We start from the raw sequence: 22,987 nt of genomic DNA on the forward strand, positions 1-22,987 counted from the left end.
CCAACAACAAATAAAAGAAACTCCACAGACTTTGAAACGTTCAGAGATACTCACAGGGATAAAGCAATTGTCTGCATCACGATCATTGGATTGAATTGCCACATTGCCCAAGTGAAGAATGGCTGCAAGAATATGGAAGATACCCATCTGGTAGGATTCATTAATACCTGCAAAATTTTTAAAGCAATGTTTTCAACTTTGAAAGGAAGGCAGTGAGAGCAAACCAATATTAACATCATCCTTTCCAGGAGGATATTTCAAAATTGAATGAGTATTTGGAGCAAGAAGATGCCAGCCCTAGTTTTAAGCAACAATTTAAAATAATTTAGATAATAGTTACTTTCTGAACTGCTGTAAAGGTCGGCGATCTCTCCCTCACAATTTTCGAAAGCAATCTGTATTTATCTTGGCTCACATGTACCTGGAAAATCAGCATGATTTACTTTAACTATGTGGTCTTTCTGAGTCACTAAACAAGCAGTGTGTGCGACCAACAGAAGCCCTGGGAAATGAGCTTAACTTGTGAAGGTTAAGTATTTGAGGAAAATATTAAGGAGATGTTTTAGGTACAAATGTTTCAAAGCAAAAGCAGCACTGTAAAATGCTGGCCTTTGAGGAGTGTCCATTATTTAATTTTCTAATCTGGATCATAAGCAATTCTATCCAGTTAATGTTCAAGATGCGGAGATTAAAATGGCATTGTTAGCAAAATCCCATGGTCTAAAATCCAGAAGCTGAAATATGAGATTAAAGCCAATGAAAAGGTTTAGATAGTTACCTAGTAAAGAACAAGCCTGCCTTGTATTCATCATTTCTTTGGCATCATCTACTCCCTCAATCACAGGACTGCCTCCTAGATTTGTGTAGTGGAAGTTTTGGGCATGTCCTGAAAGCAAAAAGACATCAAAAGTACAATTAATTAGTGATATATTTTACATCTGGGAGAAATGGTAGCTTTCGAATAAAGCATTTAAAAGATTGCATGCACAGCACTGCTACCAAAACCACAAACTAAAAATGTTTTATAATATTAATACAGGCAGCCCTCTCCATTCTCCTTTCCATCGGCGGGATGACTGAATTGGCTTTTGTAACTTGTGCCATTGCTTCCCAAACAAGCCGAAAAGTGGACATTATCGATTTGGCTGAGAAACAGTACCAACCATGACATGGACGCGAATCCACAGTGACACTAGTGGGAAACAAATGGCTTTCGGCTGTGACATATTATACTTATGAAAAGTAGACGTTTTGATAAGCTGTTCCATACAGGCTAATACACAGTAGATTCTCTACTCAATGATATGGTTATCATTGGAAACAATTCAAAAAGGACTTTATAGTTATGGCAAGTAATTCGTTTGCAGCAAGCCACATGTTATTTCTCTCAGAAACTGGAGTTTTCACTGCCTAGGGGCTTTTTAGGCTAATTCGGCAGCAAACTATAGAAATTTGCAGGTTCTCTTACAGGACATCATGCTGCATCAAATCACTTGCCCTAGTTATCATGTTATAGAGCGTTTTTACGTGGTTTCTCTGTTAATGAGGGAGCCTAAATTGTGCAGTCATGGTACATGAAACTATTACAATAAAAATTCTGACAAGGAACATTACACAGTCCAATGATGTTCATCTTCCTATTAAGTTTAAAGAAATCATCCAGAGCTTTAAATATTCATTTCAGCTCATTACTTCAGAATTGAAATTGGCAACGCATTGGTAAACATACTCAGCCTGAGCGCTTTGAATTCTGGTAAGTGTTTAGAGGCACATAGCTGGTAGAGGATGTGGTAATTTCTCTCCTCTTCTGCCTGAAAGAGAAGAGGACAGCTTAAAATCTTCTTTATTACATTTGTGTGCAAAGTTCTACAGTAGAACTGAAAGGCGTCATTAATACCCAATGTCCTTATTCCCGTACAACTATTTGTACTAATACAGTTAATCATTTATTTTTTTCAGCTCTTCCCAGCCCCATTAGATTCTACAACTGGGTATACAAGGCAGTCTGGTCTGCTGCCATTGCCACTCCACAGTGGACCAGGATGAGGTTTATCTCTATAAATTAGTACTGGACTGGAAATTCTTTCTCACCCCCCCACCCCCAACTTTTCCCCATAATGGAGGGTTCTGCTGAAAGCACTGCACACAACCCAGACAAGAGCTTGTCAGACTCACCCAATGAATGACAGAAGTCTTCAAAAATAGTGAAGGCTGAGATCTGAACTCAAGCATTGTGGATGACAACTACTGGAGGCTTTTGGCTCTCTACACTTTGAATGGACCAGAAACTGCAGCATACTTCATTCTACATTCCCATTCCCAAATCTTCCTGCCTAAAGGCTCCAAAACCCCATCAATCTTTCCATACAAGTGCTTTTAAACTTCTTCTAACAATTAATAGAAGCTGTCAATATGTACAACATGTACATTGTGTATCATCTACATGATTTCATAGATCTTATAGGAATGTAAGCTGGGTAACACTTACTTGAAAAACAACTCTCGACTTTTCCAACAGGTAGGTTCTCATGTTAGCCCCTATGATGCGATATCTCCTGTCAAATCCAATTTCAATGTATTTCCCAAATCGACTGCTGTTATCATTTCTGGTAGTTTTTGCATTTCCAATTGACTGCCAAGCAAAAAGAGACATAGATTTCTACGTCGCTGTATAAAATGATCATTTACCCAATTATCATCATAACAGGCTCTGATTTACTACATTTAGAGGTCTATTCAGGCCTGTATTTTTCCACTTATATTTTAGTGCCCAGGTGGAAGAATATTCTCTTGACAGAATCATACTTAAGAGCCACTCATACCAACAGAACTTGCTAGTTCTTCAACAGAGTCCTTGGTCATTTGCAGAAATTTTAGGTGCAGGTTAGTCAGTGTAAAGAGGCCCAAAATAAATTATTAAAAATAGTACAATTTTGACAATTAGGCTCCTTAAATAGACAATATTTCATACAACAAATTATTGTTCAATTTTGTGTTTGCACAACATACAGCAGCTGTTACAGTGTAGTAGTTTGAGAGCACAAAGTTAGCACATTGTCATTTCACCTCTGTGAGCGAGACTCAAATCCAGCACAGACTGATGGCATAAATGTCTCGGTCAGCTGTAAGTTTCCCAAGTGATATGAAGTTGGATCATTCTGTGCCCAGTTCATAATGGGTATGATCTACAGCACAGAACTGCCCAATAATTCAGCACAATTGGTACAAATTGGAAGTCTCAAGTCACCCCGTGTTGATGTTTGCTGTGGGAACTATAAAAAGATACACACTTTTTTCTGAGGTAGGGGTTGCAGCATGATGGGGGATAATTTCCTGAGTGCTGTTAGATTGTGCAAGTCCAGCTGGAATTCATGGGTTACTTGGGCAACTAGATCAGTTGTGAAATCTAATTCATGAATTCAGATGAGAAAAGCAAACATGAGCCTGGCAAAATACTGAGAAGTTTTACAATCATTAGCCTACTTCCATTTAACAATTCTTTTTAAAAATGCAATTCTTTGTTCCTCCTTCGTTGTGCACCATTTTCTAAGAAGACAGGCACTCAGTATTGTGCCAATTCCACTCAATTTAGGCAGTGCCTACTTCTGCTCTGCACCCTGACCAAGATTGGGAATCGGCCACATGGTGAATCACAGGGAGCAATCAAAGTCCTGTCACTCCGTGGTGCAGTACATCGCTGGGTGGCCTTACTGTCATCATTTTAATGAATTTTATTTCACTGTGGTCCAAAATCATATAGCAGGCCTAACAACCATAAACCCAGTCAATGTTAAATTGAAATTGATGCTGTTTAAGAATGCATGACCTCACCTCATTCCTCAAAGTCTGACCCTCACAAAAAGGCAAGAATTCAGTCCAAATGACAAGGTTATTGGAATATCTTTATTTTAAATGCTTTCATACCATGGAGAAGCTGAAATGTAGAAAATAAAGGTTTGAGTTGAACCATTTTGAAACTGAACTTGTGGAGGCCAATGAAAAGGATGTGGGCTTTTGTCAATTCACACAAACGCACAATATATGTCAGCAGGAATGTGCCATTCTTTTCCAATTAGTAATCCAAGGTATATTCAGCCATTTACACTTTGCAATAGAGTTACAGAAACCAATGCCTTGGAGTGTACTGGACCTGATCACAAGAGGATTCCTTCACGTGCAATTGTATTTTTTCATTTCCTCCATATGGTATGAAGAGAAAATGGAAAGCAAACTTGCAACACACCTTGTAAACTAACCCCAGAACATTCTTCTTGTTCTTACTTTAAATGTACAATACTCAATTAGCAACACTTGCACATATCCCTGGTTTGAACTGAGTGGTAGATCTCGGTCAGCTGCATGAGTAGCATGTACCAGTTATAGCTGCATAGTGTGACCAATTAAAGAAAACAACACCACAGTTACAGTCTTGCGAGCCACAACGGTTCCTGTTTTAAGCCGTTTATGTTGCTTCCGTTCTTCATGTGGAAAACAGTGACGTACTCTCTCAGATGCTGAATTTGTCGTAGTCTCTCGAAAACTGGAATTTATTCAATGATATTTTCTAGTGTTTTCCATTACCGATTTTCTGTCTCAGATTTTCAACATCTATATTTTGCAAATTTACATTCTGTGCTGTTATTTGCTGCCAGCAAAGAAAGAGGCAAAGAATACCAGTGTTGTGTTGAGTTAGCATCCCTGGAAATATAAATTGAGTTTTGGTAAGCAATGGATTTGAATGATAAACCTGAATATAGAACATGGAGTTGGGGAGGGGCAGTTTCTATTGCTTTGAATTAGTGTGGCTAATTAATCTGAAAAATAAGTAGCCACAGACTGGCTTGAGGTATGAAATCATTTTACTTTGACTTATATTTTCAGGAATACTTTGATTTATTTTTCATGTAAATCTAACATTAGCAAAATCCTCATACCAATAACTTTAGGCAAGTCCCAGTTTGCACCTCTGGTCTAAGATTTGGCAATTGACTAAAATGTTTGGCTTCCTAAATTTCCTGTTATCAGTCACTTTGAAGAATAATTCAATCACCTGTAGAAAATTTGCAGAATAACCCTTTTTTTAAAAAGCAGAGAACTAACAGTTTTGTGTTGGCGCTTTGGGCAGTAATGATACCATTAAAGGCAATCAGCTAATGGTAAGTATTTGTCTAACTGGGGCCATTATACAGAACAGAATCCCACAGTACCTGCATGAATTTTCTTTACAATTATTTTGATTAGTAGTTGACTGTATCAAACGTTTTGGCAGAAACAAACTTGACATCTTGTGTGCCAGGAACACAAGAGCACAAGAGGGCCTATCCCGAAACACAGCTTGCACAACCAGTTTCTGTATTTCATGCAGGATCTTCATTCTACTGTGCATTTCACACCAGCAGTCACTGATAAGCTACAGAAGTGGGGCTAAGACATAATATTCAAATGGAACAATACATTCCACTTTTGCTCATTGCCAATGCCATACTAAGCACATCACTAGGGACTGGATTCCAAAGACGTCTGTAACAGTGAAAGTTCAAACAGCAAAGAGGATGAGTCTCCTCCATTATCATGCACGCAGCATTTATCTTCTCACAGCAACTCAACAACCTCGTGCAAAATCCCAGTGACACACACTGCCAAATGCACTGGCAGTACCCATGTAGCCGAGAGGAACGGGCACGACAATTCTGAAATGTCAAATGACCAGACTGTCACCTTCTCACTCGTCAGGCTTCAATGCATTGGATAATGGCACTGGTTTTAATAAGAAACTATCGGCAGAGTTTCACTTTTTTGATGCCTTCTACGGTAAGTTCTTGGTCATCAAGTGTGTATCATAAGGGTCAGGCTTTTTAAGCTACCATCCACTCCATGTCCATTAATGGTTATGGAAATCTGTTCAGCAACTGAATGATGAGCATCATTTCCATTAAAGTTTAGAGTGGTTTCTGAGCCCATAAACAATGCAGCAAATTAATGGCTTGAGGTCTCTCCTTTTGACACCTCACATTTTCCTCCTGTTATCAGTCAAACCAATATAAATGTCTTTTCCAATGCCTGAAAACCCTTCATTATTGTAAACGGGAAAGAGTTTCCCACCCCGCCCCGCCAAAATAAAATTATCCGCTATGTGCTTCTCTTATGTAAAGGTTTGAATATGTGTATAATTTAAAAAAATCAAGTATTCATCTGATAGGAGCTGAAAGGCACACAAAAATAGGCGTCAGTTCTATCAAATAACAGCTCCTGTGACATTGGGGATGAACAGGATTCTTTATTCTTCCGATATCACATTTTATTTGCACAGATCAATCTTGTACTCAAGCACTTTGCCACAGCCCAATCCAGACTGAATGAGCTGTTCAATGACGAGTACTTTTTCCCACCTACATTGAGCACTCACTAAAAACTGCTCTGTTACCACACAGGTCAGAGATGTTGTTGAATCTAAATTCAGATTGCAACATTCAGTGCCTCCACCTCATGTTCAGCCTTCCTGTACGTCATGTACTTTTTCTCTGTACCTTGCTATTTTATCATTTTCCAGTGTTCGTAGACAAACTCATACCAAGAGGCAGGAGCTAAACTGTTGTTGTTAGAAGGCAACTCAAGAAAACCTTGCAGTATCTCATCTACAATGTTACCCCAACCTCAATTTTCTGCCTTCCTCACCTGGATGCACCTACTCAATTGAGGTACAACTTTTTGGCTGCCCCCCTGGTAGTTCACCCATGTAGCCATTCTTCATGTGAGCTGGCAGAGCATTGGTAGGGTGTCACATGCAAGTCTAGTCCCGTCCTTGAATGCACTTTTCAGCAGGAGTGGTAACCTGGCTCCCTTGCCCAGGGGCTTCGAGGATAATTGTAATACCTCTAATGCCACACTGACTGAGATCAGCAAATTCAGTGTAGACTGGGGATTGAACTTGGAGTCTTTGAGATCCATATAGTTCAATACAATACCAGGCAATGCAATCAATCCATTGAGCTATCTGGGAATCCAAATGCATTATTTCAAATAGACTTCAAACTTTTCTTACTCTGAAGTGTATTTTGGGATTGTGGTTTGTATTTTTTTTTAAAAAGTAAAGACTTTAGGTAGAAAAATAATTTATGCCTCATTTTAGAGAAATTATTTTTTCAAATGCAAGGGGGGAAACGTGAATTATATAGAAGTGTAAAGTTGTCAGAGTTTGTTGATCCTAGTTCTCCATCACCTTCATCCCAAGGGGCTCTCAGATCTCAGGTAACTTTCCCTCTATCCTCCAGAGATCCTTGACAGCTAATAGCAATTCCTGCTAGATTCTTAAAAGTGTTGATATAGATGCTGCAGGACTTATGAAGGCACCAGCAATACGAAGAAGTCGTTTCACTGTAATTCTTTCTGTTGTGAATAAAATATAATTCTTCAAAAACTGCAAAAGCTTTCATTTTCACTTCTGCCCTAGGGAATATAAATGTCTATTAGCTTCCAGTCTCAAAGACAACACCTTTTGAAATCTCACAGCACTGCAAACCAGACAGTAGTTACCTTCTGTGAAATTCCATCTTACCAACTACCATGGTGTAGCCATTCAAAGATCACGCCACAAAGCTGAGGTCAGCTAATGAGCAAAAGTATCAAAGAAAAAGAAAAGAGGTAAACAAACCTGGTGTTTTTGTGACTGGAAGGCAGTTTCCAGTGGGGTTCCGCAGGGCTCAGAACTAGGTCCCTTGCTTTTTGTGGTATATAGTAATGATTTAGCATTAGGGATGGGCAATAAATGCTGGCCTCGCCAGCGACGCCACATCCCATGAACGAATTTTTAAAAAATTTAGACTTAAATGTAGGGGGCATGATTAAGAAGTTTGCAGATGATACAAAAATTGGCCATGTGGTTGATAGTGAGGAGGAAAGCTGTAGACTGCAGGAAAATATCAATGGACCGGTCAGGTGGAAAGAAAAGTGGTAAATGGAATTCTATCCGGAGGAGTGTGAGGTAATGCATTTGGGGAGGGCAAACAAGGCAAGGGAATACACAATAAGTGGGAGGATTCTGAGAGATGTAGAGGAAGAGAGGGACCTTGAAGTGCATGTCCACAGATCCCTGAAGGTGGCAGGACAGGTAGATAAGGTGGTTAAGAAGGCATATAGGATACTTTCCTTCATTAGCTGAGGCATAGAATATAAGAGCAGGGAGGTTATGCTAGAACTGTATAAAACACTATTTAGGCCACAGATTGAGTACAGTGTACAGTTCTGGTCACCACATTACAGGAAAGATGTGATTGCACTAGAGAGGGTACAGAGGAGATTTACGAGGATGTTGCCAGGACTGGAGAATTTTAGCTAGGAGGAAAGATTGGATAGGCTGGGGTTCTTTTCTTTCGAACAGAGGAGACTGGGGTGGGGGGATTTAATTGAGGTATATAAAATTATGAGGGGCCTAGATAGAGTGGACAGGAAGGATCTATTTCCCTTAGCAGAGAGGTCAATGACCAGGGGGCAGAGATTTAAAGTAATTGGTAGAAGAATTAGAGGGGAGCTGAGAAAATTATTTTTCACCCAGTGGGTGGTAGGGGTCTGGAACTCACTACCTGAAAGGGTGGCAGAGGCAGAAACCCTCATCACAGTTAAAAAGTACTTGCATATGCACTTGAAGTGCAGTAAGCTTCAAGGCTACGGACCAAGTGCTGGAAAGTGGGATTAGGCTGGGATCTCTTTTTCGACTGGCACAGACACGATGGCCGAATGGTCTCCTTCTATGCTGTAAATTTTTCTATATTTCTATGTTTCTAAACCATCAGTTGATGTCTTCAGCTATTCCCCTTTAGTGCAGCATTAGCTGACATCTACCCAAGTGGAGGGGTTAAAGTTTACAGAACTGTCAATTCTTATAAAGTGGTTTACATAGGAAGTTTTACAGAATGTTCAGAATTATCAACTTTCAAAACATTTCTTTATAAAGTTTCAAAGCTGAAATTTGAAAATGGCAACCACGGTTCACATTTGAGAGAACTACAGCCTGGACCAACCCACATCAAGTATGCTCTTCTAGTTCTGAAGACAGTGCAACCCAGAAATGACTATGGATGCAAATGTATCATCTCACCACTGTGTACATGCCATTCAATGCAACTTCCAATCTATGTACGTGTGCAATAAAGTCAAGAGTTCAACACTGCAATTCTTCCAAGTTATATGTCTCAAGTCAACTTTCGCTTCACAGTCAGTACACTTAAACTCGACAGTGTTCCATTTTTGGACAAATTACAGGTGTTAGTTACTTGTGGGGAGGGGTGGGGGTCCATTTCACTCAGCACTCTGAAAAGGCTCAAGATCTCTTTCACTGATCTCTAGGGCCATTAGCTGAGCAGCTGTAATTACTTTGATACTCAGGTCACTTTTGTTCTTCAGTGTCATGAGTTTTTATATCAGCACTTCAGGAAGAATTTTAAGGGACCAGTAACTCGAAGGATAACTATTCAGATCTTTATCAATTGAAGACTTAGAGCTTTGTTTCTTTAAAAATCCAATGAGAGTCCTGTAATCATGTATTCTATCAAGGAAACAGTTAAACACACTGGAGTGATGAGAGCCAAGCAGATATCCTTGGAGTATGCATGGTTATTGTTGGAGCGTCAATGTGATTTGCCTTTTTCAGATGATCAAAGGGATTTCTCCATCCCAAAGACTTGCTATGCATACCAAAGCTTTCATATGATCACACTGAAAACTGTCCAGGAGCATTCTCTTTAAAAGCAAAAGGTCAGGTTAATAAATTTCAACAGATCAAGGCAAGACCATTTGCTCTATTAGCAACAGAGCCAATGACACAATATTGTTGCACATGTCACCTCTCAGGTATTGTGTTAATGGGTACTGTCCCTGGCCTCAGTTCAAAGACTTTGGTCGAAACCAAGGTGAGGCAAACCCCACTGACATCTGGAAGTGGATGAACTACTATTTTCATGTGAAAATAATGAATCATGTTGATTGTTAAAAGCATGTAAATTGCACCCCACCACCTCACTTGAGCTTGCACCGAGCAAAGCTCTGCTTTGGATGCATTATGAAGGGTACACAACCAAGATGTCATAACTTGACTTTACTCTTTGCAGATGGTGTGTATTTCCGGCATTTTCTGTTTTTATTTCAAAGTTCTGCTTCGGCCTGGTCCAATCCAGAGTGACTAGGATCCTCACAACAGTACAAATTATCACATATATTTTGAATTTGCTTTCAATCCTATCAACTCAAGAGAACCTTTCACCTGCGGGTAATGCAACACGAAGTGGGCTGGATCAATTCATTCAGTCACATATGTTTAAAGGAAGCTACATTTTCAGTCCAAAGCAGGCACAATTTGACTTACATTTTCTTGGATAGTACCAGCCTCAACCTCTCAATGACCCTTGAACTGCCACAATATATTTCAGATTCATCCATCAATCTAATTGAGGAAACATCCATTTAATTAAATTGCCTTTCCAGAATCAATCTCACCTCCATGATAGGGTTGGAGGCCAGAACCTTCTCCTCCACATTAGTCTCACTGGCAGAACCACTGACTGTAGCAAAGTATCGCATGGCATATTTCGCGGAGACAGTCTTCCCTGCTCCAGACTCTCCGCTTACGATGATAGATTGATTCCGCTCATCTCTGAAACACAGATTATAAATTGTTGTACACTCGGAGTGATCAGTTAGCAAAGCACAATGAAAATGGGACGTGCCTTCTCAAAAAATTAATAAAAGCATGCAAAAACCACAATCTTCACTTACTGCCGAACTATAGGCAGCATTTTCCAGGGAGCAAAGGGCAGGAGGCTTAAAGCCAACAGAAAACCAATTACTGCCCAGATTTTTTTTTCTGCCAGGAGTTAACCAGTTATTTAAAAGAGAACAATATTAATGAAAGTGAGGAGAGATCTTTCTCAATGGAAATACTCCCTGCCTTTTGTAAAAAAAGAAAAAATGGGTTATAGTGGAGATTGGAGCTTTTCATTCCAAGGAGGCAGGCTGCAGGAGACCCCGCTATGTCATGTATGTATATGGTCGGTGTGTCTTTGGCTCAGGGGCCAGGTTGCTGATCCCAGCTCTCCAATACATCGAAAAGGTTCGAAATTAGTTGGGATTGCTAGTGACTGTACTTCAATTGTGTCTTGTAAAAGGGGAGGGAGGATGAATGGATTATGGCAAGAAAAATATGCTATGCCTTATATCACAAGCATCATCCCATTTTCTCCTTCCAGAACCACTCTTTCCCCCCCCCCCCCACCCCACCAACCACCACACTACAACTACTACTACAACAACCAACTTGCATTTATATAGCACCTTTAATGTAGTAAACATCTCAATGTGCCTCATTTAATGCTGAGCAGTAATCGAAGAAGTAGAAGAGATGACTGAAAGCATAGACAAAGATAAAGATTTTGAGAAGGATTTTGATATGAATTCAGTTAGCAAGCGGGAGGGTTGGGAAGAGAGTTCTAGAGAGTAGCCCTAAGATGGCTGAAGTCTCTGCCATCGATGGTGCAGTGAAAAGGGTGGGAGATGCACAGGGGGCCAGTGTTGGAATTTGAAGCTCAACTCATGATCGAACAGAGCACAAGGCTGAGCAACTTTAGATTCAGTCTGACTTAAGCAGCTGGGGATAGGTTGGAGTCAGGGGCATAGATACAGAGCTTTTGGTGACAGAAGAATTGGATAGCTTCAATTTTGCCAATGCTCGTTTGGAGACAATCCTGGTTCATCCACAATCTTACATGAATGAACAAACTGCCGGCACATTTCTAGTTGTAGAGTCGAGGGGGTAGCAGAAAGATAGAATTTGACATCTTTCACTCTATTGCAAACCCATGCTTTTATGTCTCATGGAATAAAGGGGGCAGTAGTGGCATTGTTATGAAATTGTCTAAGTAATAGGAAACAGAGAGTAGTGGTGAATGGTTGTTTTTCAGACTGGAGGGAGGTGTACAGTGGTCCCCAGGGGTCGGTACTAGGACCACTGCTTTTTTGATATATATTAATGACTTGGACTTGGGTGTACAGGGCACAAGTCCAAAATTTGCAGATGACACAAAACTTGGAAGGATAGTAAACAGTGAGGAGGATAGTAATGGACTTCAAGAGGACGAGTGGAATGGGCGGACACATGGCAGATGAAATTCAACGCAGAAAAGTGCGAAGTGATACATTCCAGTACGAAGAACGAGGAGAAGCAATATAAACTAAAGGGTAGAATTCTAAAAGGGGTGCAGGAACAGAGAGATCTGGGGGTATGTGCGCACAAATCGTTGAAGATGGCAGGGCAGGTTGAGAAAGCGGTTAAGAAAGCATATGGGGTCCTGGGCTTTATAAATAGAGGCATAGAGTACAAAAGCAAGGAGGTTATGATGAACCTTTATAAAACTGGTTCGGCCACAACTGAAGTATTGTGTCCAGTTCTGGGCACCGCACTTTAGGAAGGATGTGAAGGCCTTAGAGAGGATGCAGAAGAGATTTACTAGAATGATTCCAGGGATGAGGGACTTCAGATACTTTCACAGACTAGAGAAGCTGGGGTTAGAGCAGAGAAGGTTGAGAGGAGGTTTGATAGAGGTATTCAAAATCATGAAGGGTCTAGCCAGAGTAGATAGAGAGAAACTGTTCCCATTGGCAGAGGGGTCAAGAACCAAAGGACATGGATTTAAGGTGATTGGCAAAAGAACCAAAGGCGACATGAGAAAAAACTTTTTTTCACAGCAAGTGGTTGTGATCTGGAATGCACTGCCTTACGTGGCTTTCAAAAGGGAATTGGATAAGTACTTGAAAGGAAAAAAATTGCAGGGTTACAGGGATAGGGCGGGGGAGTGGGACTAGCTGGATTGCTCTTGCAGAGAGCAGGCACAGACTCAATGGGCCGAATGGCCTCCTTCTGTGCTGTAACCATTCTATGATTCATTTTATGATTCTAATTTGGTCTTGGGAAATTCTTTTAAGACCTTCTCTTAAAAGGAACCTCAATGGTATAATTCCTTCAAACTTAAAACAAGACACCAAATCTCCAAATACTTTCAGGAACTATATTAACCATGTGGGTACTCATTTCCTTTGTAGTTCCCGGAATACATCCTTAAATATCTACAAACTGATTTCCAGTAAGAAGGGCTGGTATAGTGATATGCAGAAACAAAGAAGCATTCCCCAATTCAAAGCAGTTTAGTCAGAACAAACAGAAGGCACACATTGTTTGGTGGAACTGCATGGATTCTTGACGATTGCAATTGCGGCAAAAAATAATTAGAAAACAAGTAGCAAGTAAACCTTCAATTGAATGAATTTTGGATCCACCTTCTTCAAAGGAGAAGGAAACTTTGAGAATTGTATATCTAACATTAATAGAAGTAAACTCTCAAAGCAAACAAAACTAGAAAGACTAATGAAACACTACTTGGAAACGATTATTTTAAAGACACCACCACCCACACAGCTAAACTACAACAATTGAACCCATGGCCCAGCTCCAATTGTCTTCACTTTACCATCTGCCTTTATGGCATCAGCAGGGATGAGTACACAGTGGTAACACATGGGTTGAGTCAACATTGCCATTAGAGAGACTGAGTGTCTCCACAAGGGGAGGGAATGAAGGAAGCATTGGCTGTTGAATGACATCAGCACCATCTCTGCAGAGTGTCCTTATATCCATGTGCTGCTCACTGAAGCAGATATTATTTTTCACTGTGACTTTTAAAAAAAAATATTTATTTATATAAAACCTAAGCTACTGCTTATTTATTGTCATTTCTGCAACTCCTAATTTAAATTCTTCACTCTCCCACCTACAAGTCTTTCGAGTCAGCAGCGTGAAAGAACCCAGCCTAATTCTTGACTAACCCTCCATAACACGTAATCAAACAGCGTCCAAAAGGTCTTTGGCTGCCCCAGAGAGTCCAGCCGAGACTAGTGAAAACCCACTTTCTACGGGAAGCCCAAGAATAAATGTACTCAATTGAGAGCAGAGCGCTCACTACTGATATTTCAGTAAGCAATTTAGTACAATTGAGCTAATTTTTAAACCTAGGGGTCACACAATATCTGCAAGGGACAGGCGATATTAAATATATAGCTTCTGAGTTCACAGGGGAGCAGGTCCATTCTGGGAAGTGCTGTGAACCTGTTGGAAGGTTAAAAAAGTATATTCTAAAGCACCAAATCACAACATTGTAGTAATCGAGTGTAAGGGTTATATTTTATCAACATAGCCACCATTAGATCAGCCTGTTAGTGGTATTATCCAAGGTAACTCACAACTACTGAATGGCATCCAATGTCTATTGTATTGCTGTTATTCATCAAACCTCAACCAAATGGCATGGGGAGAGGATGGGAACACCTGACCTAATTGACTTTAAGTCCTTTCTCTAAAATTTGACGAAAGATTGAATATGGCTAAAGATATTATAGCAATAAAAACATGTAATATAAGCTTGAAGAGATCCAGCTTCCAAGAGGGCTTAACTGCATCTTTTATAACGGTAAGAAAAAGTGGTCAAAGAAGGAAAAACCTGCTTTACACTTTAGAACATGTGCACTTTGTAACTGCAGCTCCTTTAAAAACAAGTCCAGGTCACTGCTAGGCCCAAACTTGTGAATGAAATCAGCAGGGTTTAATTAACAAACATTGCATCTCCCGAAGTGTAAGGTAGGCCTATACTGGTGCCTCTTGAAACACTATCCAATTCACATGTTAAATTAAAGAAAACGCAACAAAGTTTAAAACAAGTGGCTGTGTTTCCCTTTTCAAATATCTGTGCCCATTTCCTGTTGTTCGTTTATCTGTAATGAACAGCTGTTTGCAACATCAAGCTGCTGATGACTTGTTTTGAAGACAGCGCTGTTGACCGAGACACAGAGTAAGAGTAAAGCCCTGCCATCAATCCAGTCTCTACGTGAAACTTGGAGATGGAAAGAAATCAGCATTCAACACTAAGGGGAAGAGTGGAAGAAACTTTTTCATGCGATGAGCTATCAGAATGAGGAACGTTCTGCCACAAGTGGTGATCAATGCTAAAATCATTACAGCAATTCAAAATGGTGCTGGATAATTACTTAAAAGAACATAAAAGGGCACAGGGAGAAAATGGGAAAATGTTTGTGTAAAACCAGCTTACAAGAGGGGCTTAAAATCAGCAAGGAGGGCTGAATGGCCTCCTCCTGGGCTAAAAATGTCCATGTGTCTGTGTAAATGCTATCAAACCCACCCAGGACAGGATTCATATGTATTCTGTCTTTCACCACTTTCTTATCAGAGGCCTGTCTGGCCGTGCCCGCTTTGTACAGCTCACTTTTTAAGCAAGCCAAAAGATATTGAGAATACAATATAGCTGGATTTTCCCAGAAAATAAAATCCAATGAAGATTAACACCCTGACACAATGACATCCAAATGAAACAGACTGCTCCTGTTTTGTAACAATTTGTTGCAGGAAATGTGAAAAACTTCCTGGTGTATTATATACTAGGGAGGTGCAAGCTGAAAGCCAGAGCAAAATATTGAAGCAAGTTGCCTTTTTTGGAGTTACTGCTATCCACATAAGGAGATGATACCTACTGATGGATCCCAGCATTCCTTGCTGTAGCATCTTCCCTTCTTGGTAATTTTTAGTTCCCATGGAGTAATTAGTCCATCGGTTCATGAATTTCATACATTTTAGTAGGTTAGATACTGGGAAGGTGACCAGAAACAATTGAGGCAGAGTAGAGCTACAAGGCTGATCCCTTGTGTCAGAGGTCTGAGTTATGAGGAACAATTGGAGAAACGTGAGCTTTTCAGACTTGAAAGGAGATGTCTACAAAGTAATCTTAGAGATATACAAGATGGTTAATGATACAGATAAAGTAAATTCTGAAAATTAAAGTAAATTGTGTGAGTAGGACAAGGGGAAAGAGGCTCAAACCATTAAAAGGCAAATTTAAGACTGATATCACACAGTGATCAATGCATGGGTTGGACTTCCAGATAGAGCAATAGAGGAAAAAAACATGAGGTCTTCTAGCAACTAATCGAATATTGCAATGGGAGAACTTTAGGGTGTTTTTGGATGGATGAACTAAGTTTGGGCTGAATGGCCTCCCTCATTTATAATTATCTGGTGAGGGAATCTTCATCTTCTGACTTGCTGGTAGACTGCAAGTCTCTCAGTCTTTCATTAATGCTAACTTTGAAAAGTTCAGACAATGCCTACTGTGGGAAGCAGAAATTCTTGCCTGAAACCTCAACATCAATGGCAGCAGCAGACCTCATGTCTATTGTGATTGTTACACGTGGTGGATTTGAAGAGATTTGTTATTGAAGAGATTCCAATGTTGTCATGGATGTTCAAACTGTAAATCAATTGGATGAACTTGAAGGTCCCCAAAAGAATCCATAGGAGGGTGCACTTGAAACAGCGACTAAAATTAGGCACAGTGCAACAGTATCACTAGGTGTCAGTTTGGCTTAAGATTGCACTCTCGCCATGAGTCAGAAGGTTGTGGGTTCAAGTCCCACTCCAGGACACATAATTGAGGCTATCATTTCAACACAGTTCTGAGGGGGTGTTGCATCTTTGTAAGAAACATTAAACCAAGGCTCTGTGTCTGCTCAGGTGGGCAAAAAAGATTCTACAGCATTTTTTGAAGAGGAGCAGCAGAACTTCCCTGGCGTTTTCCAACATTACCAAAACAGATTAACTGGTCATTTATCTCACTGCTGTTTGCGGGGCCTAACTGTGCTCAAATTGACTGCCACATTTGCCTACATAACAGTGACTGCACTTTAAAAGAATTCTTTATGACACTGAGGACACTACTGTTAAATTGTTTTTGCCAAAAAACTGTTTTTAATGAGGTTGTTATTATCATCATCATTGTGGAACAAGTGTATCACTTCTATCAACCAGTGCAACATCAGATCAGGTACAATATAGGCCAGATGCAGAGTAAAGGCATTTATGCACTGCCCCAACAATTGCCATAAACCCAATCTCAGCAAAGCAATTCATAATACACCAATCTGAAGTGACCATCTCCAATTCCTGAACCAACTATCCTTGTGGGCTCTCTCCTCGCACTCCCGTTCTGTTTCTTTCTCACCTGTTTCTCTTCTGTTTCACTCTGTCTCTTCTGTTTCTCTCTCCCCTCCCCCTTCTTCTGTTAGTCTCCCTTCCTCCCCTCATTCCCTTCTGTTTCTCACTCTCTAGGTGTATGTGAGCGATTCTATCTCCTCCTCTTCTGTTTCTCTCCATCTTCCTCCATTTATCCTCCTCCTCTTTTGTCTGTGTCTCTCTCTCTTTCCTTCCCTTTTTTTTAAATAGTTCATCTGGGTGTCAAAATGCCATGTCACAATTCAAAGGTGACCTAGTAGTCCTCCTGGCCAACATTTTTTCCTCAACCAACACCAAAATACAAATTATCCAGTAATTAATTGTATTTGCTGTTTATGGGATCTTGCTGTGCATCAGTTGACTGTTATGTTTGCCTGCATAACAATAGTGACTATACTTCAAAAGTAATTAATTGGATGTGATTCCAAGAATTTGATAAGGCATTATAAAAATGCAAGTTCTTTCTTCTCCATCTGCCTTCTTTCCTTTCTGTTTCTTGTTTCCATTCTGTTTTTCTCTCTTGCCCTTCTATTTCTCTAATTTTTCCCTTCTTTTTTTCTCTCTCTCGCTCCTCTTTTCCCTTATGTTTTTCTCTCTCCCTTCTCTTTCTCCTCTTTCCCTTTTGTTTCTGGGACTAGGACAGAAGGGAAGGAAGCAGAGAGAGACACAGACAGGATGAGTTTGTCTGGCGAGCCGATGACTTTCTTGCTCCAACAGACCTGATTTTTCCAGCCCCTGACGTACCGGGTCCCCTCTTCAATGTCACGGGATGGTTGGATTGGTAGAACACAAACGTTTACATGGCTGAAACAAAAAATAAAAATGGCTCTACAAGCATCGCCCTGTGAAGCCAGGTAGAGCAATCACTGGGGGGATAAAAAACCAAACACACACACGCATCAGCCGGAAGGGCTGAGCTGAGCTACCAGGAGGACAAACAATGCAAAGAGCATGCAACAACCTGAGTTCCTGCCATTAGTCTGGGAGTGACGGCACTGCTACTTACAGGGAACAAATTATTTCTGAGGTAAAGGTAGGACCCATGCCCCCATGCCCCCTCCCCATCATGGTCCAATGGGCCGCACAGCCCACTGTTCGATAACCACTGTACAACATGTGATTCTAGCAGGCTGTTGCTGTGGTCATGAACAGGTAATTAGCAAAGAATTAGTTAGATTTTTGTACGTGATAAAAATATTGATGTATAAAAGGGAGGATATCCTGCCGTGTAAAGCAGTTTAATAGATATTTGAGTAGAATCACAGAGAATGTGCAGCACAGAAACAGGCCATTCAGCCCAACTGGTCAATGCCGGCGTTTATGCTCCACATGATACCTCCTCCCACCATTGTGATTAAGAGAGCAGTAATGAAATATTCAGCTAGAATTTAAGTAGTGTGATGAAAGGGATGATCAGAGATGTAAAGCATCAGTTACAAAAGAGCAGTGTCTTGATATCAAAAAAAATGTGATTAAGGGCAAAGGAAACTATCTGGCACCATGACTGGAGAAACTAAACTTGGAAGCAATGCAGGATGACCCAGTTGGCACACCACATGCTTCACTACAGAGCGGTATGAGTTGGATTTGCATCTGGCTGCAATGCTAAGTTCACAGCAGACACAAGCCACTTCCCTAGAAGAGCCTTGTATGAATTGGCAACAGAGGCAAGAGACCTAAACCCATCAGCTGATTAATTACATACCTACCCTCTCTAGGAATGTGTGTGGGTTTTACATAAAGCTCAATTTAAATAAATTTCAGTGTTAGAGCTTTTCTGCAATGGCCATCTTTTTGCTGAAAGTTCATTGAATTGACAGGTCAAACAGCTTACAATTTATTCACCAAATCAAACGCTACGAGAAGATGTAACAGGGCTGCCAGTCGCGCCAAATAGTCTGCCTCGGGTAAGCCAATTGGATACCTTCCCACTGGGTCATGAGATGGAGTGGCACACTGTATTGAGGCAACAGAAACTGAGATCATCCAGTTTGAAGTACTGACCGGTCACAAAGTGGTAGTGATGGGATCGTGAAGAAGTTAATGACCATACTGCCTGCAGGAGGAGGTTTGGTAACAAGTAACTTCCAATGGATGAAAAACAGGAAAATGGGGAGTTTTGTTTTTAAATAACAACAAAATAACGGAGCGAAAATGCACTAAAAAGTTTGTCAGTGAGTAAAGGTGGATTTTGTTTTTTTGATCAGTATACAATTTCCAGTGTTCACTTTTTAAAAAGAGGCCAAGAGGCTGATGAAGGGAAGTTCCTCATCAAGGTTGAAGAGAATAGGCAAATCACATTGTTTTAATTCCCAAGATGTGAAACTCCTATGGTGGGAGGCCTCGAGATTGAAACTGTTGGGTACATGAAGAAAACAGAGCTTGAATCCGAACTACCCATCAGTACAAAGGGATAAGCCTAGACTTTGAGCCCTTTCAGCTAGTTTCCCAACAGATATAAGGTAGGCAGGGCTGGAAATGTGCTCGGGGCATGGTTTGCCTGGTTTTCTGGAGGGCAATTTCCACAGTCTCAAATGGCAGTGACAGGGTGTGGGTGGGTGCATGCAAATCAAAAGCTAATGACAGAAACATGCCCACTGCCACACTTCCCACCATTTACATCCCAATAATAGGTTTGAACAAACTCTACAAGAAAGCATGGACTCCAACTCAGAAGGGAGAGAAACGATTTAGATTTAGCTCCTAAACACAAAATATAGGCAACAGATTGTTCAGGGAGGCGGACAGTATCAGCAAATTCAGGATATGTTGATGGGGTTTGATGAAGAAGGGTGGGAGGAAGCTCATTGGAGCATAAACACCGGCATGGACCTGTTGGGCTGAATGGCCTGTTTCTGTGCTGTACATTCTATATGATTCAAGGGGGAAACTGAATAGATATTTGGTGGAGAATGCAACTGAGGGTACGAGAGATAGAGTGATGTTTTGGATTTTTTGAACTTTGGGACTGGACAGAGGAGCCATGAGGGCCTCTTCCAGCTCTGTATGTTTCTTTGTAACTATTCACAAGCACACTCGTTTCTGTTTAGTTAACCGGAGAGAAAAATGCATACTTGCTCTTTGTTGCACGTTCTGATGATGTGATTGGAAAGGACTTGGTGCACAGTATGTTGGGCAAGTTAATAAGAACATAAGAAATAGGAGCAGGAGTAGGCCAATCGGCCCCTCGAGCCTGCTCCACCATTCAATAAGATCATGGCTGATCTGATCCTAACCTCAAATCTAAATTCATGTCCAATTTCCTGCCCGCTCCCCGTAACCCCTAATTCCCTTTACTTCTAGGAAATTGTCGATTTCTGTTTTAAATTTATTTAATGATGTAGCTTCCACAGCTTCCTGGGGCAGCAAATTCCACAGACCTACTACCATCTGAGTGAAGAAGTTTCTCCTCATCTCAGTTTTGAAAGAGCAGCCCCCTATTCTAAGATTATGCCCCCTGGTTCTAGTTTCACCCATCCTTGGGAACATCCTTACCGCATCCACCCGATCAAGCCCCTTCACAATCTTATATGTTTCAATAAGATCGCCTCTCATTCTTCTGAACTCCAATGAGTAGAGTCCCAATCTACTCAATCTCTCCTCGTATGTCCACCCCCTCATCCCCGGGATTAACCGAGTGAACATTCTTTGTACTGCCTCGAGAGCAAGTATGTCTTTTCTTAAGTATGGACACCAAAACTGTATGCAGTATTCCAACAGCTAAATCTCCATTAGTGAAACACTTTCTAAAAGAAGCATAGAGCTTCTTTCTACCAAAGATTTATCTTCACAAATTAGTACTTGACTGAACAGTTGCTGACTTTCCATTGGCAAGTTGGGTAGATGGTTAAAAATCAATAGCATTACTTTTATCATAAATAAAAAATAAGACAACAGAAATCTACTCAGATCACAGGTCTAATCCATTTCTGGTCACAAAAGGTTTATAGTGCAATAGGTTACAACATTTGAAAATTAAATTATTCTCAGCAGCTAGTTACGTACTGGGTAATGAGTTTCAAATGATTCATCCTATGACAGTGTAACATGTTTCACAAAGGATCAACAGGCATCTACCTTCCAAATTGGAACAGAGTACTGGTCAACATTGATTGAATTAATTAAATAGAAGAATGGACAGGTGATCCAGACTTTTTAAAAAAAAGATATAATAACATGTGTCATGAGCTGCTTTAATAAACAAAGCATACACCCTATGTTGATGAGATAATTAGGTGTGAGAATGTGATCATGTACAACTGCTCTGTTTATACAAAGACACCAGAGAAAGAATAGTCCATTAGCAACTGCTCCATCATTCGCTGCTGTGGTATATCTGTCCCTTTCTCAGATATAATCACAGAAATTAATGAGGTCCTTAAAAAAAAAACTCAAGATCAGATATTTAGTTCATTTAATAAAATGTTGTAAATAGAAAAATGGTCTACGGCTCATTACAGTTCATTTCTATTCTGTAATTCAGTACGGGAGACTTCCAGAAGCAAAATAATTCTCACAGATTATATGACCCATTCATTTTTGGAAGCTGTGAAGAACACTCAGTTCTCAGAGTTTTAAAAACTCCACAGCACAGAGTTGAATATAATAAATAAATCAGCAAAGAACCAACCAATCAACTACAGCAATCCTGCTAAGAAATCAAGTAAATAGTGAAATGCTAATATCTAGTCATGTGTCTATGTATAAACCATAGGTTTTCAAACAGATAACCTGGACTTTAGGTTGTCCACAAGGTCAGATATCTACCCATTAGCCATCTGTATTTTTCTGGTATTTGTTTACTTACTGGAATGTTATCCTTTTCTTGTTCGCTAATAAAAAGATTGTTTCTGAAATCAGAGTATTGCTTTCCTTTGGTTGGTTCTCTTTAGAGTGTTAGGATAAGGGGTTCTTGGGCACATGTCAATATTTGCAGGGGGCGTCACACCCAGAAAAAAATGAAAGCTGCGATTAAGCTACATAGTAACAGTGACTACACTTCAGAAGTACTTCACTGGCTGTAAAGCGCCTTTGGACGTCCTGAGGTCATGAAAGGCGCTATATAAATGCAAATCTTTCTTTCTAATGAAATAAACAGACAGAAAAAGAATCAAAATATTTAGGATAAGCACAGGATTACAGGCAGGTCAATTTGCTGGCAATTTTTTAGGTCATTTGAAAACCTCAAGTTCATAAATTAAGCGTGTGAATTATATTATAATGAGGTATTCCTCTGCCTTAATACGACTTCGAACTGAATTATCGAATGCACAAACCTGGCCATTTGCTTGTACGCCTCCTCAGCCACAGCAAAGATATGAGGATCCATGTCTCCCATGTTCTGCCCACTGTAGGCATTGATGATATCTTCTCCATAGATAGGCAACTGCTCATAAGGATTGATGGCTACCAAAACAATACCTAAGAAATAGAAAATATTCAAAGTATAAGCACAATAGTACATTAAATACAACAAGAGGTCAAATCCTAATGTCAACATTTTTAATAAATACTCATTTTTCTCTCAATCTGACCAATGCATGCACAGAATAATCAGACCATAATGGAAAATTATAATCTGCAATAGTAATACTGAAGTCTTACAATATACTGCACTAGAGCAGTATACAGATCCATCAGTGCACAGAGAAAATGGACCTTTTCAGAAGAACGAAAGAAAAGTAAATTCAATTTAGATTCTGTTGTAGATATTGCTGCATATATGGCTGATGTTAGGTCAGAATAATTATTAGAAATGAAATTCTTGAACTGTCAAATTATTTTTCTTTGATACAAATTGACACATTCTTCCAGACAGGGGCATAAGAATAGCATTGTAGACCTTGTTCAATAGCACAGTACTAATTAGCA

General features: G+C 40.1%; 1 protein-coding gene across 1 annotated transcript in view; it reads right to left on the minus strand.

The window, feature by feature from the left end:
• The window catches only part of myo5aa (myosin VAa), a 161,308-nt gene that overhangs the window by 83,953 nt on the left and 54,368 nt on the right, over nucleotides 1–22,987 (minus strand). Inside the window, exons 4-9 of the mRNA XM_067971455.1 lie at nucleotides 22,393–22,537; nucleotides 10,489–10,645; nucleotides 2,489–2,632; nucleotides 1,730–1,811; nucleotides 779–886; nucleotides 55–167 (exon numbers count right to left, since the gene is read on the minus strand). Of these exons, the coding sequence (XP_067827556.1) occupies nucleotides 55–167; nucleotides 779–886; nucleotides 1,730–1,811; nucleotides 2,489–2,632; nucleotides 10,489–10,645; nucleotides 22,393–22,537 (749 nt within the window). The remainder of the gene's footprint in view (nucleotides 1–54; nucleotides 168–778; nucleotides 887–1,729; nucleotides 1,812–2,488; nucleotides 2,633–10,488; nucleotides 10,646–22,392; nucleotides 22,538–22,987) is intronic.

This window comes from Heptranchias perlo, chromosome 34, assembly GCF_035084215.1.
Source record: "Heptranchias perlo isolate sHepPer1 chromosome 34, sHepPer1.hap1, whole genome shotgun sequence".
NCBI classification, from domain to species: Eukaryota; Metazoa; Chordata; class Chondrichthyes; order Hexanchiformes; family Hexanchidae; genus Heptranchias; species Heptranchias perlo.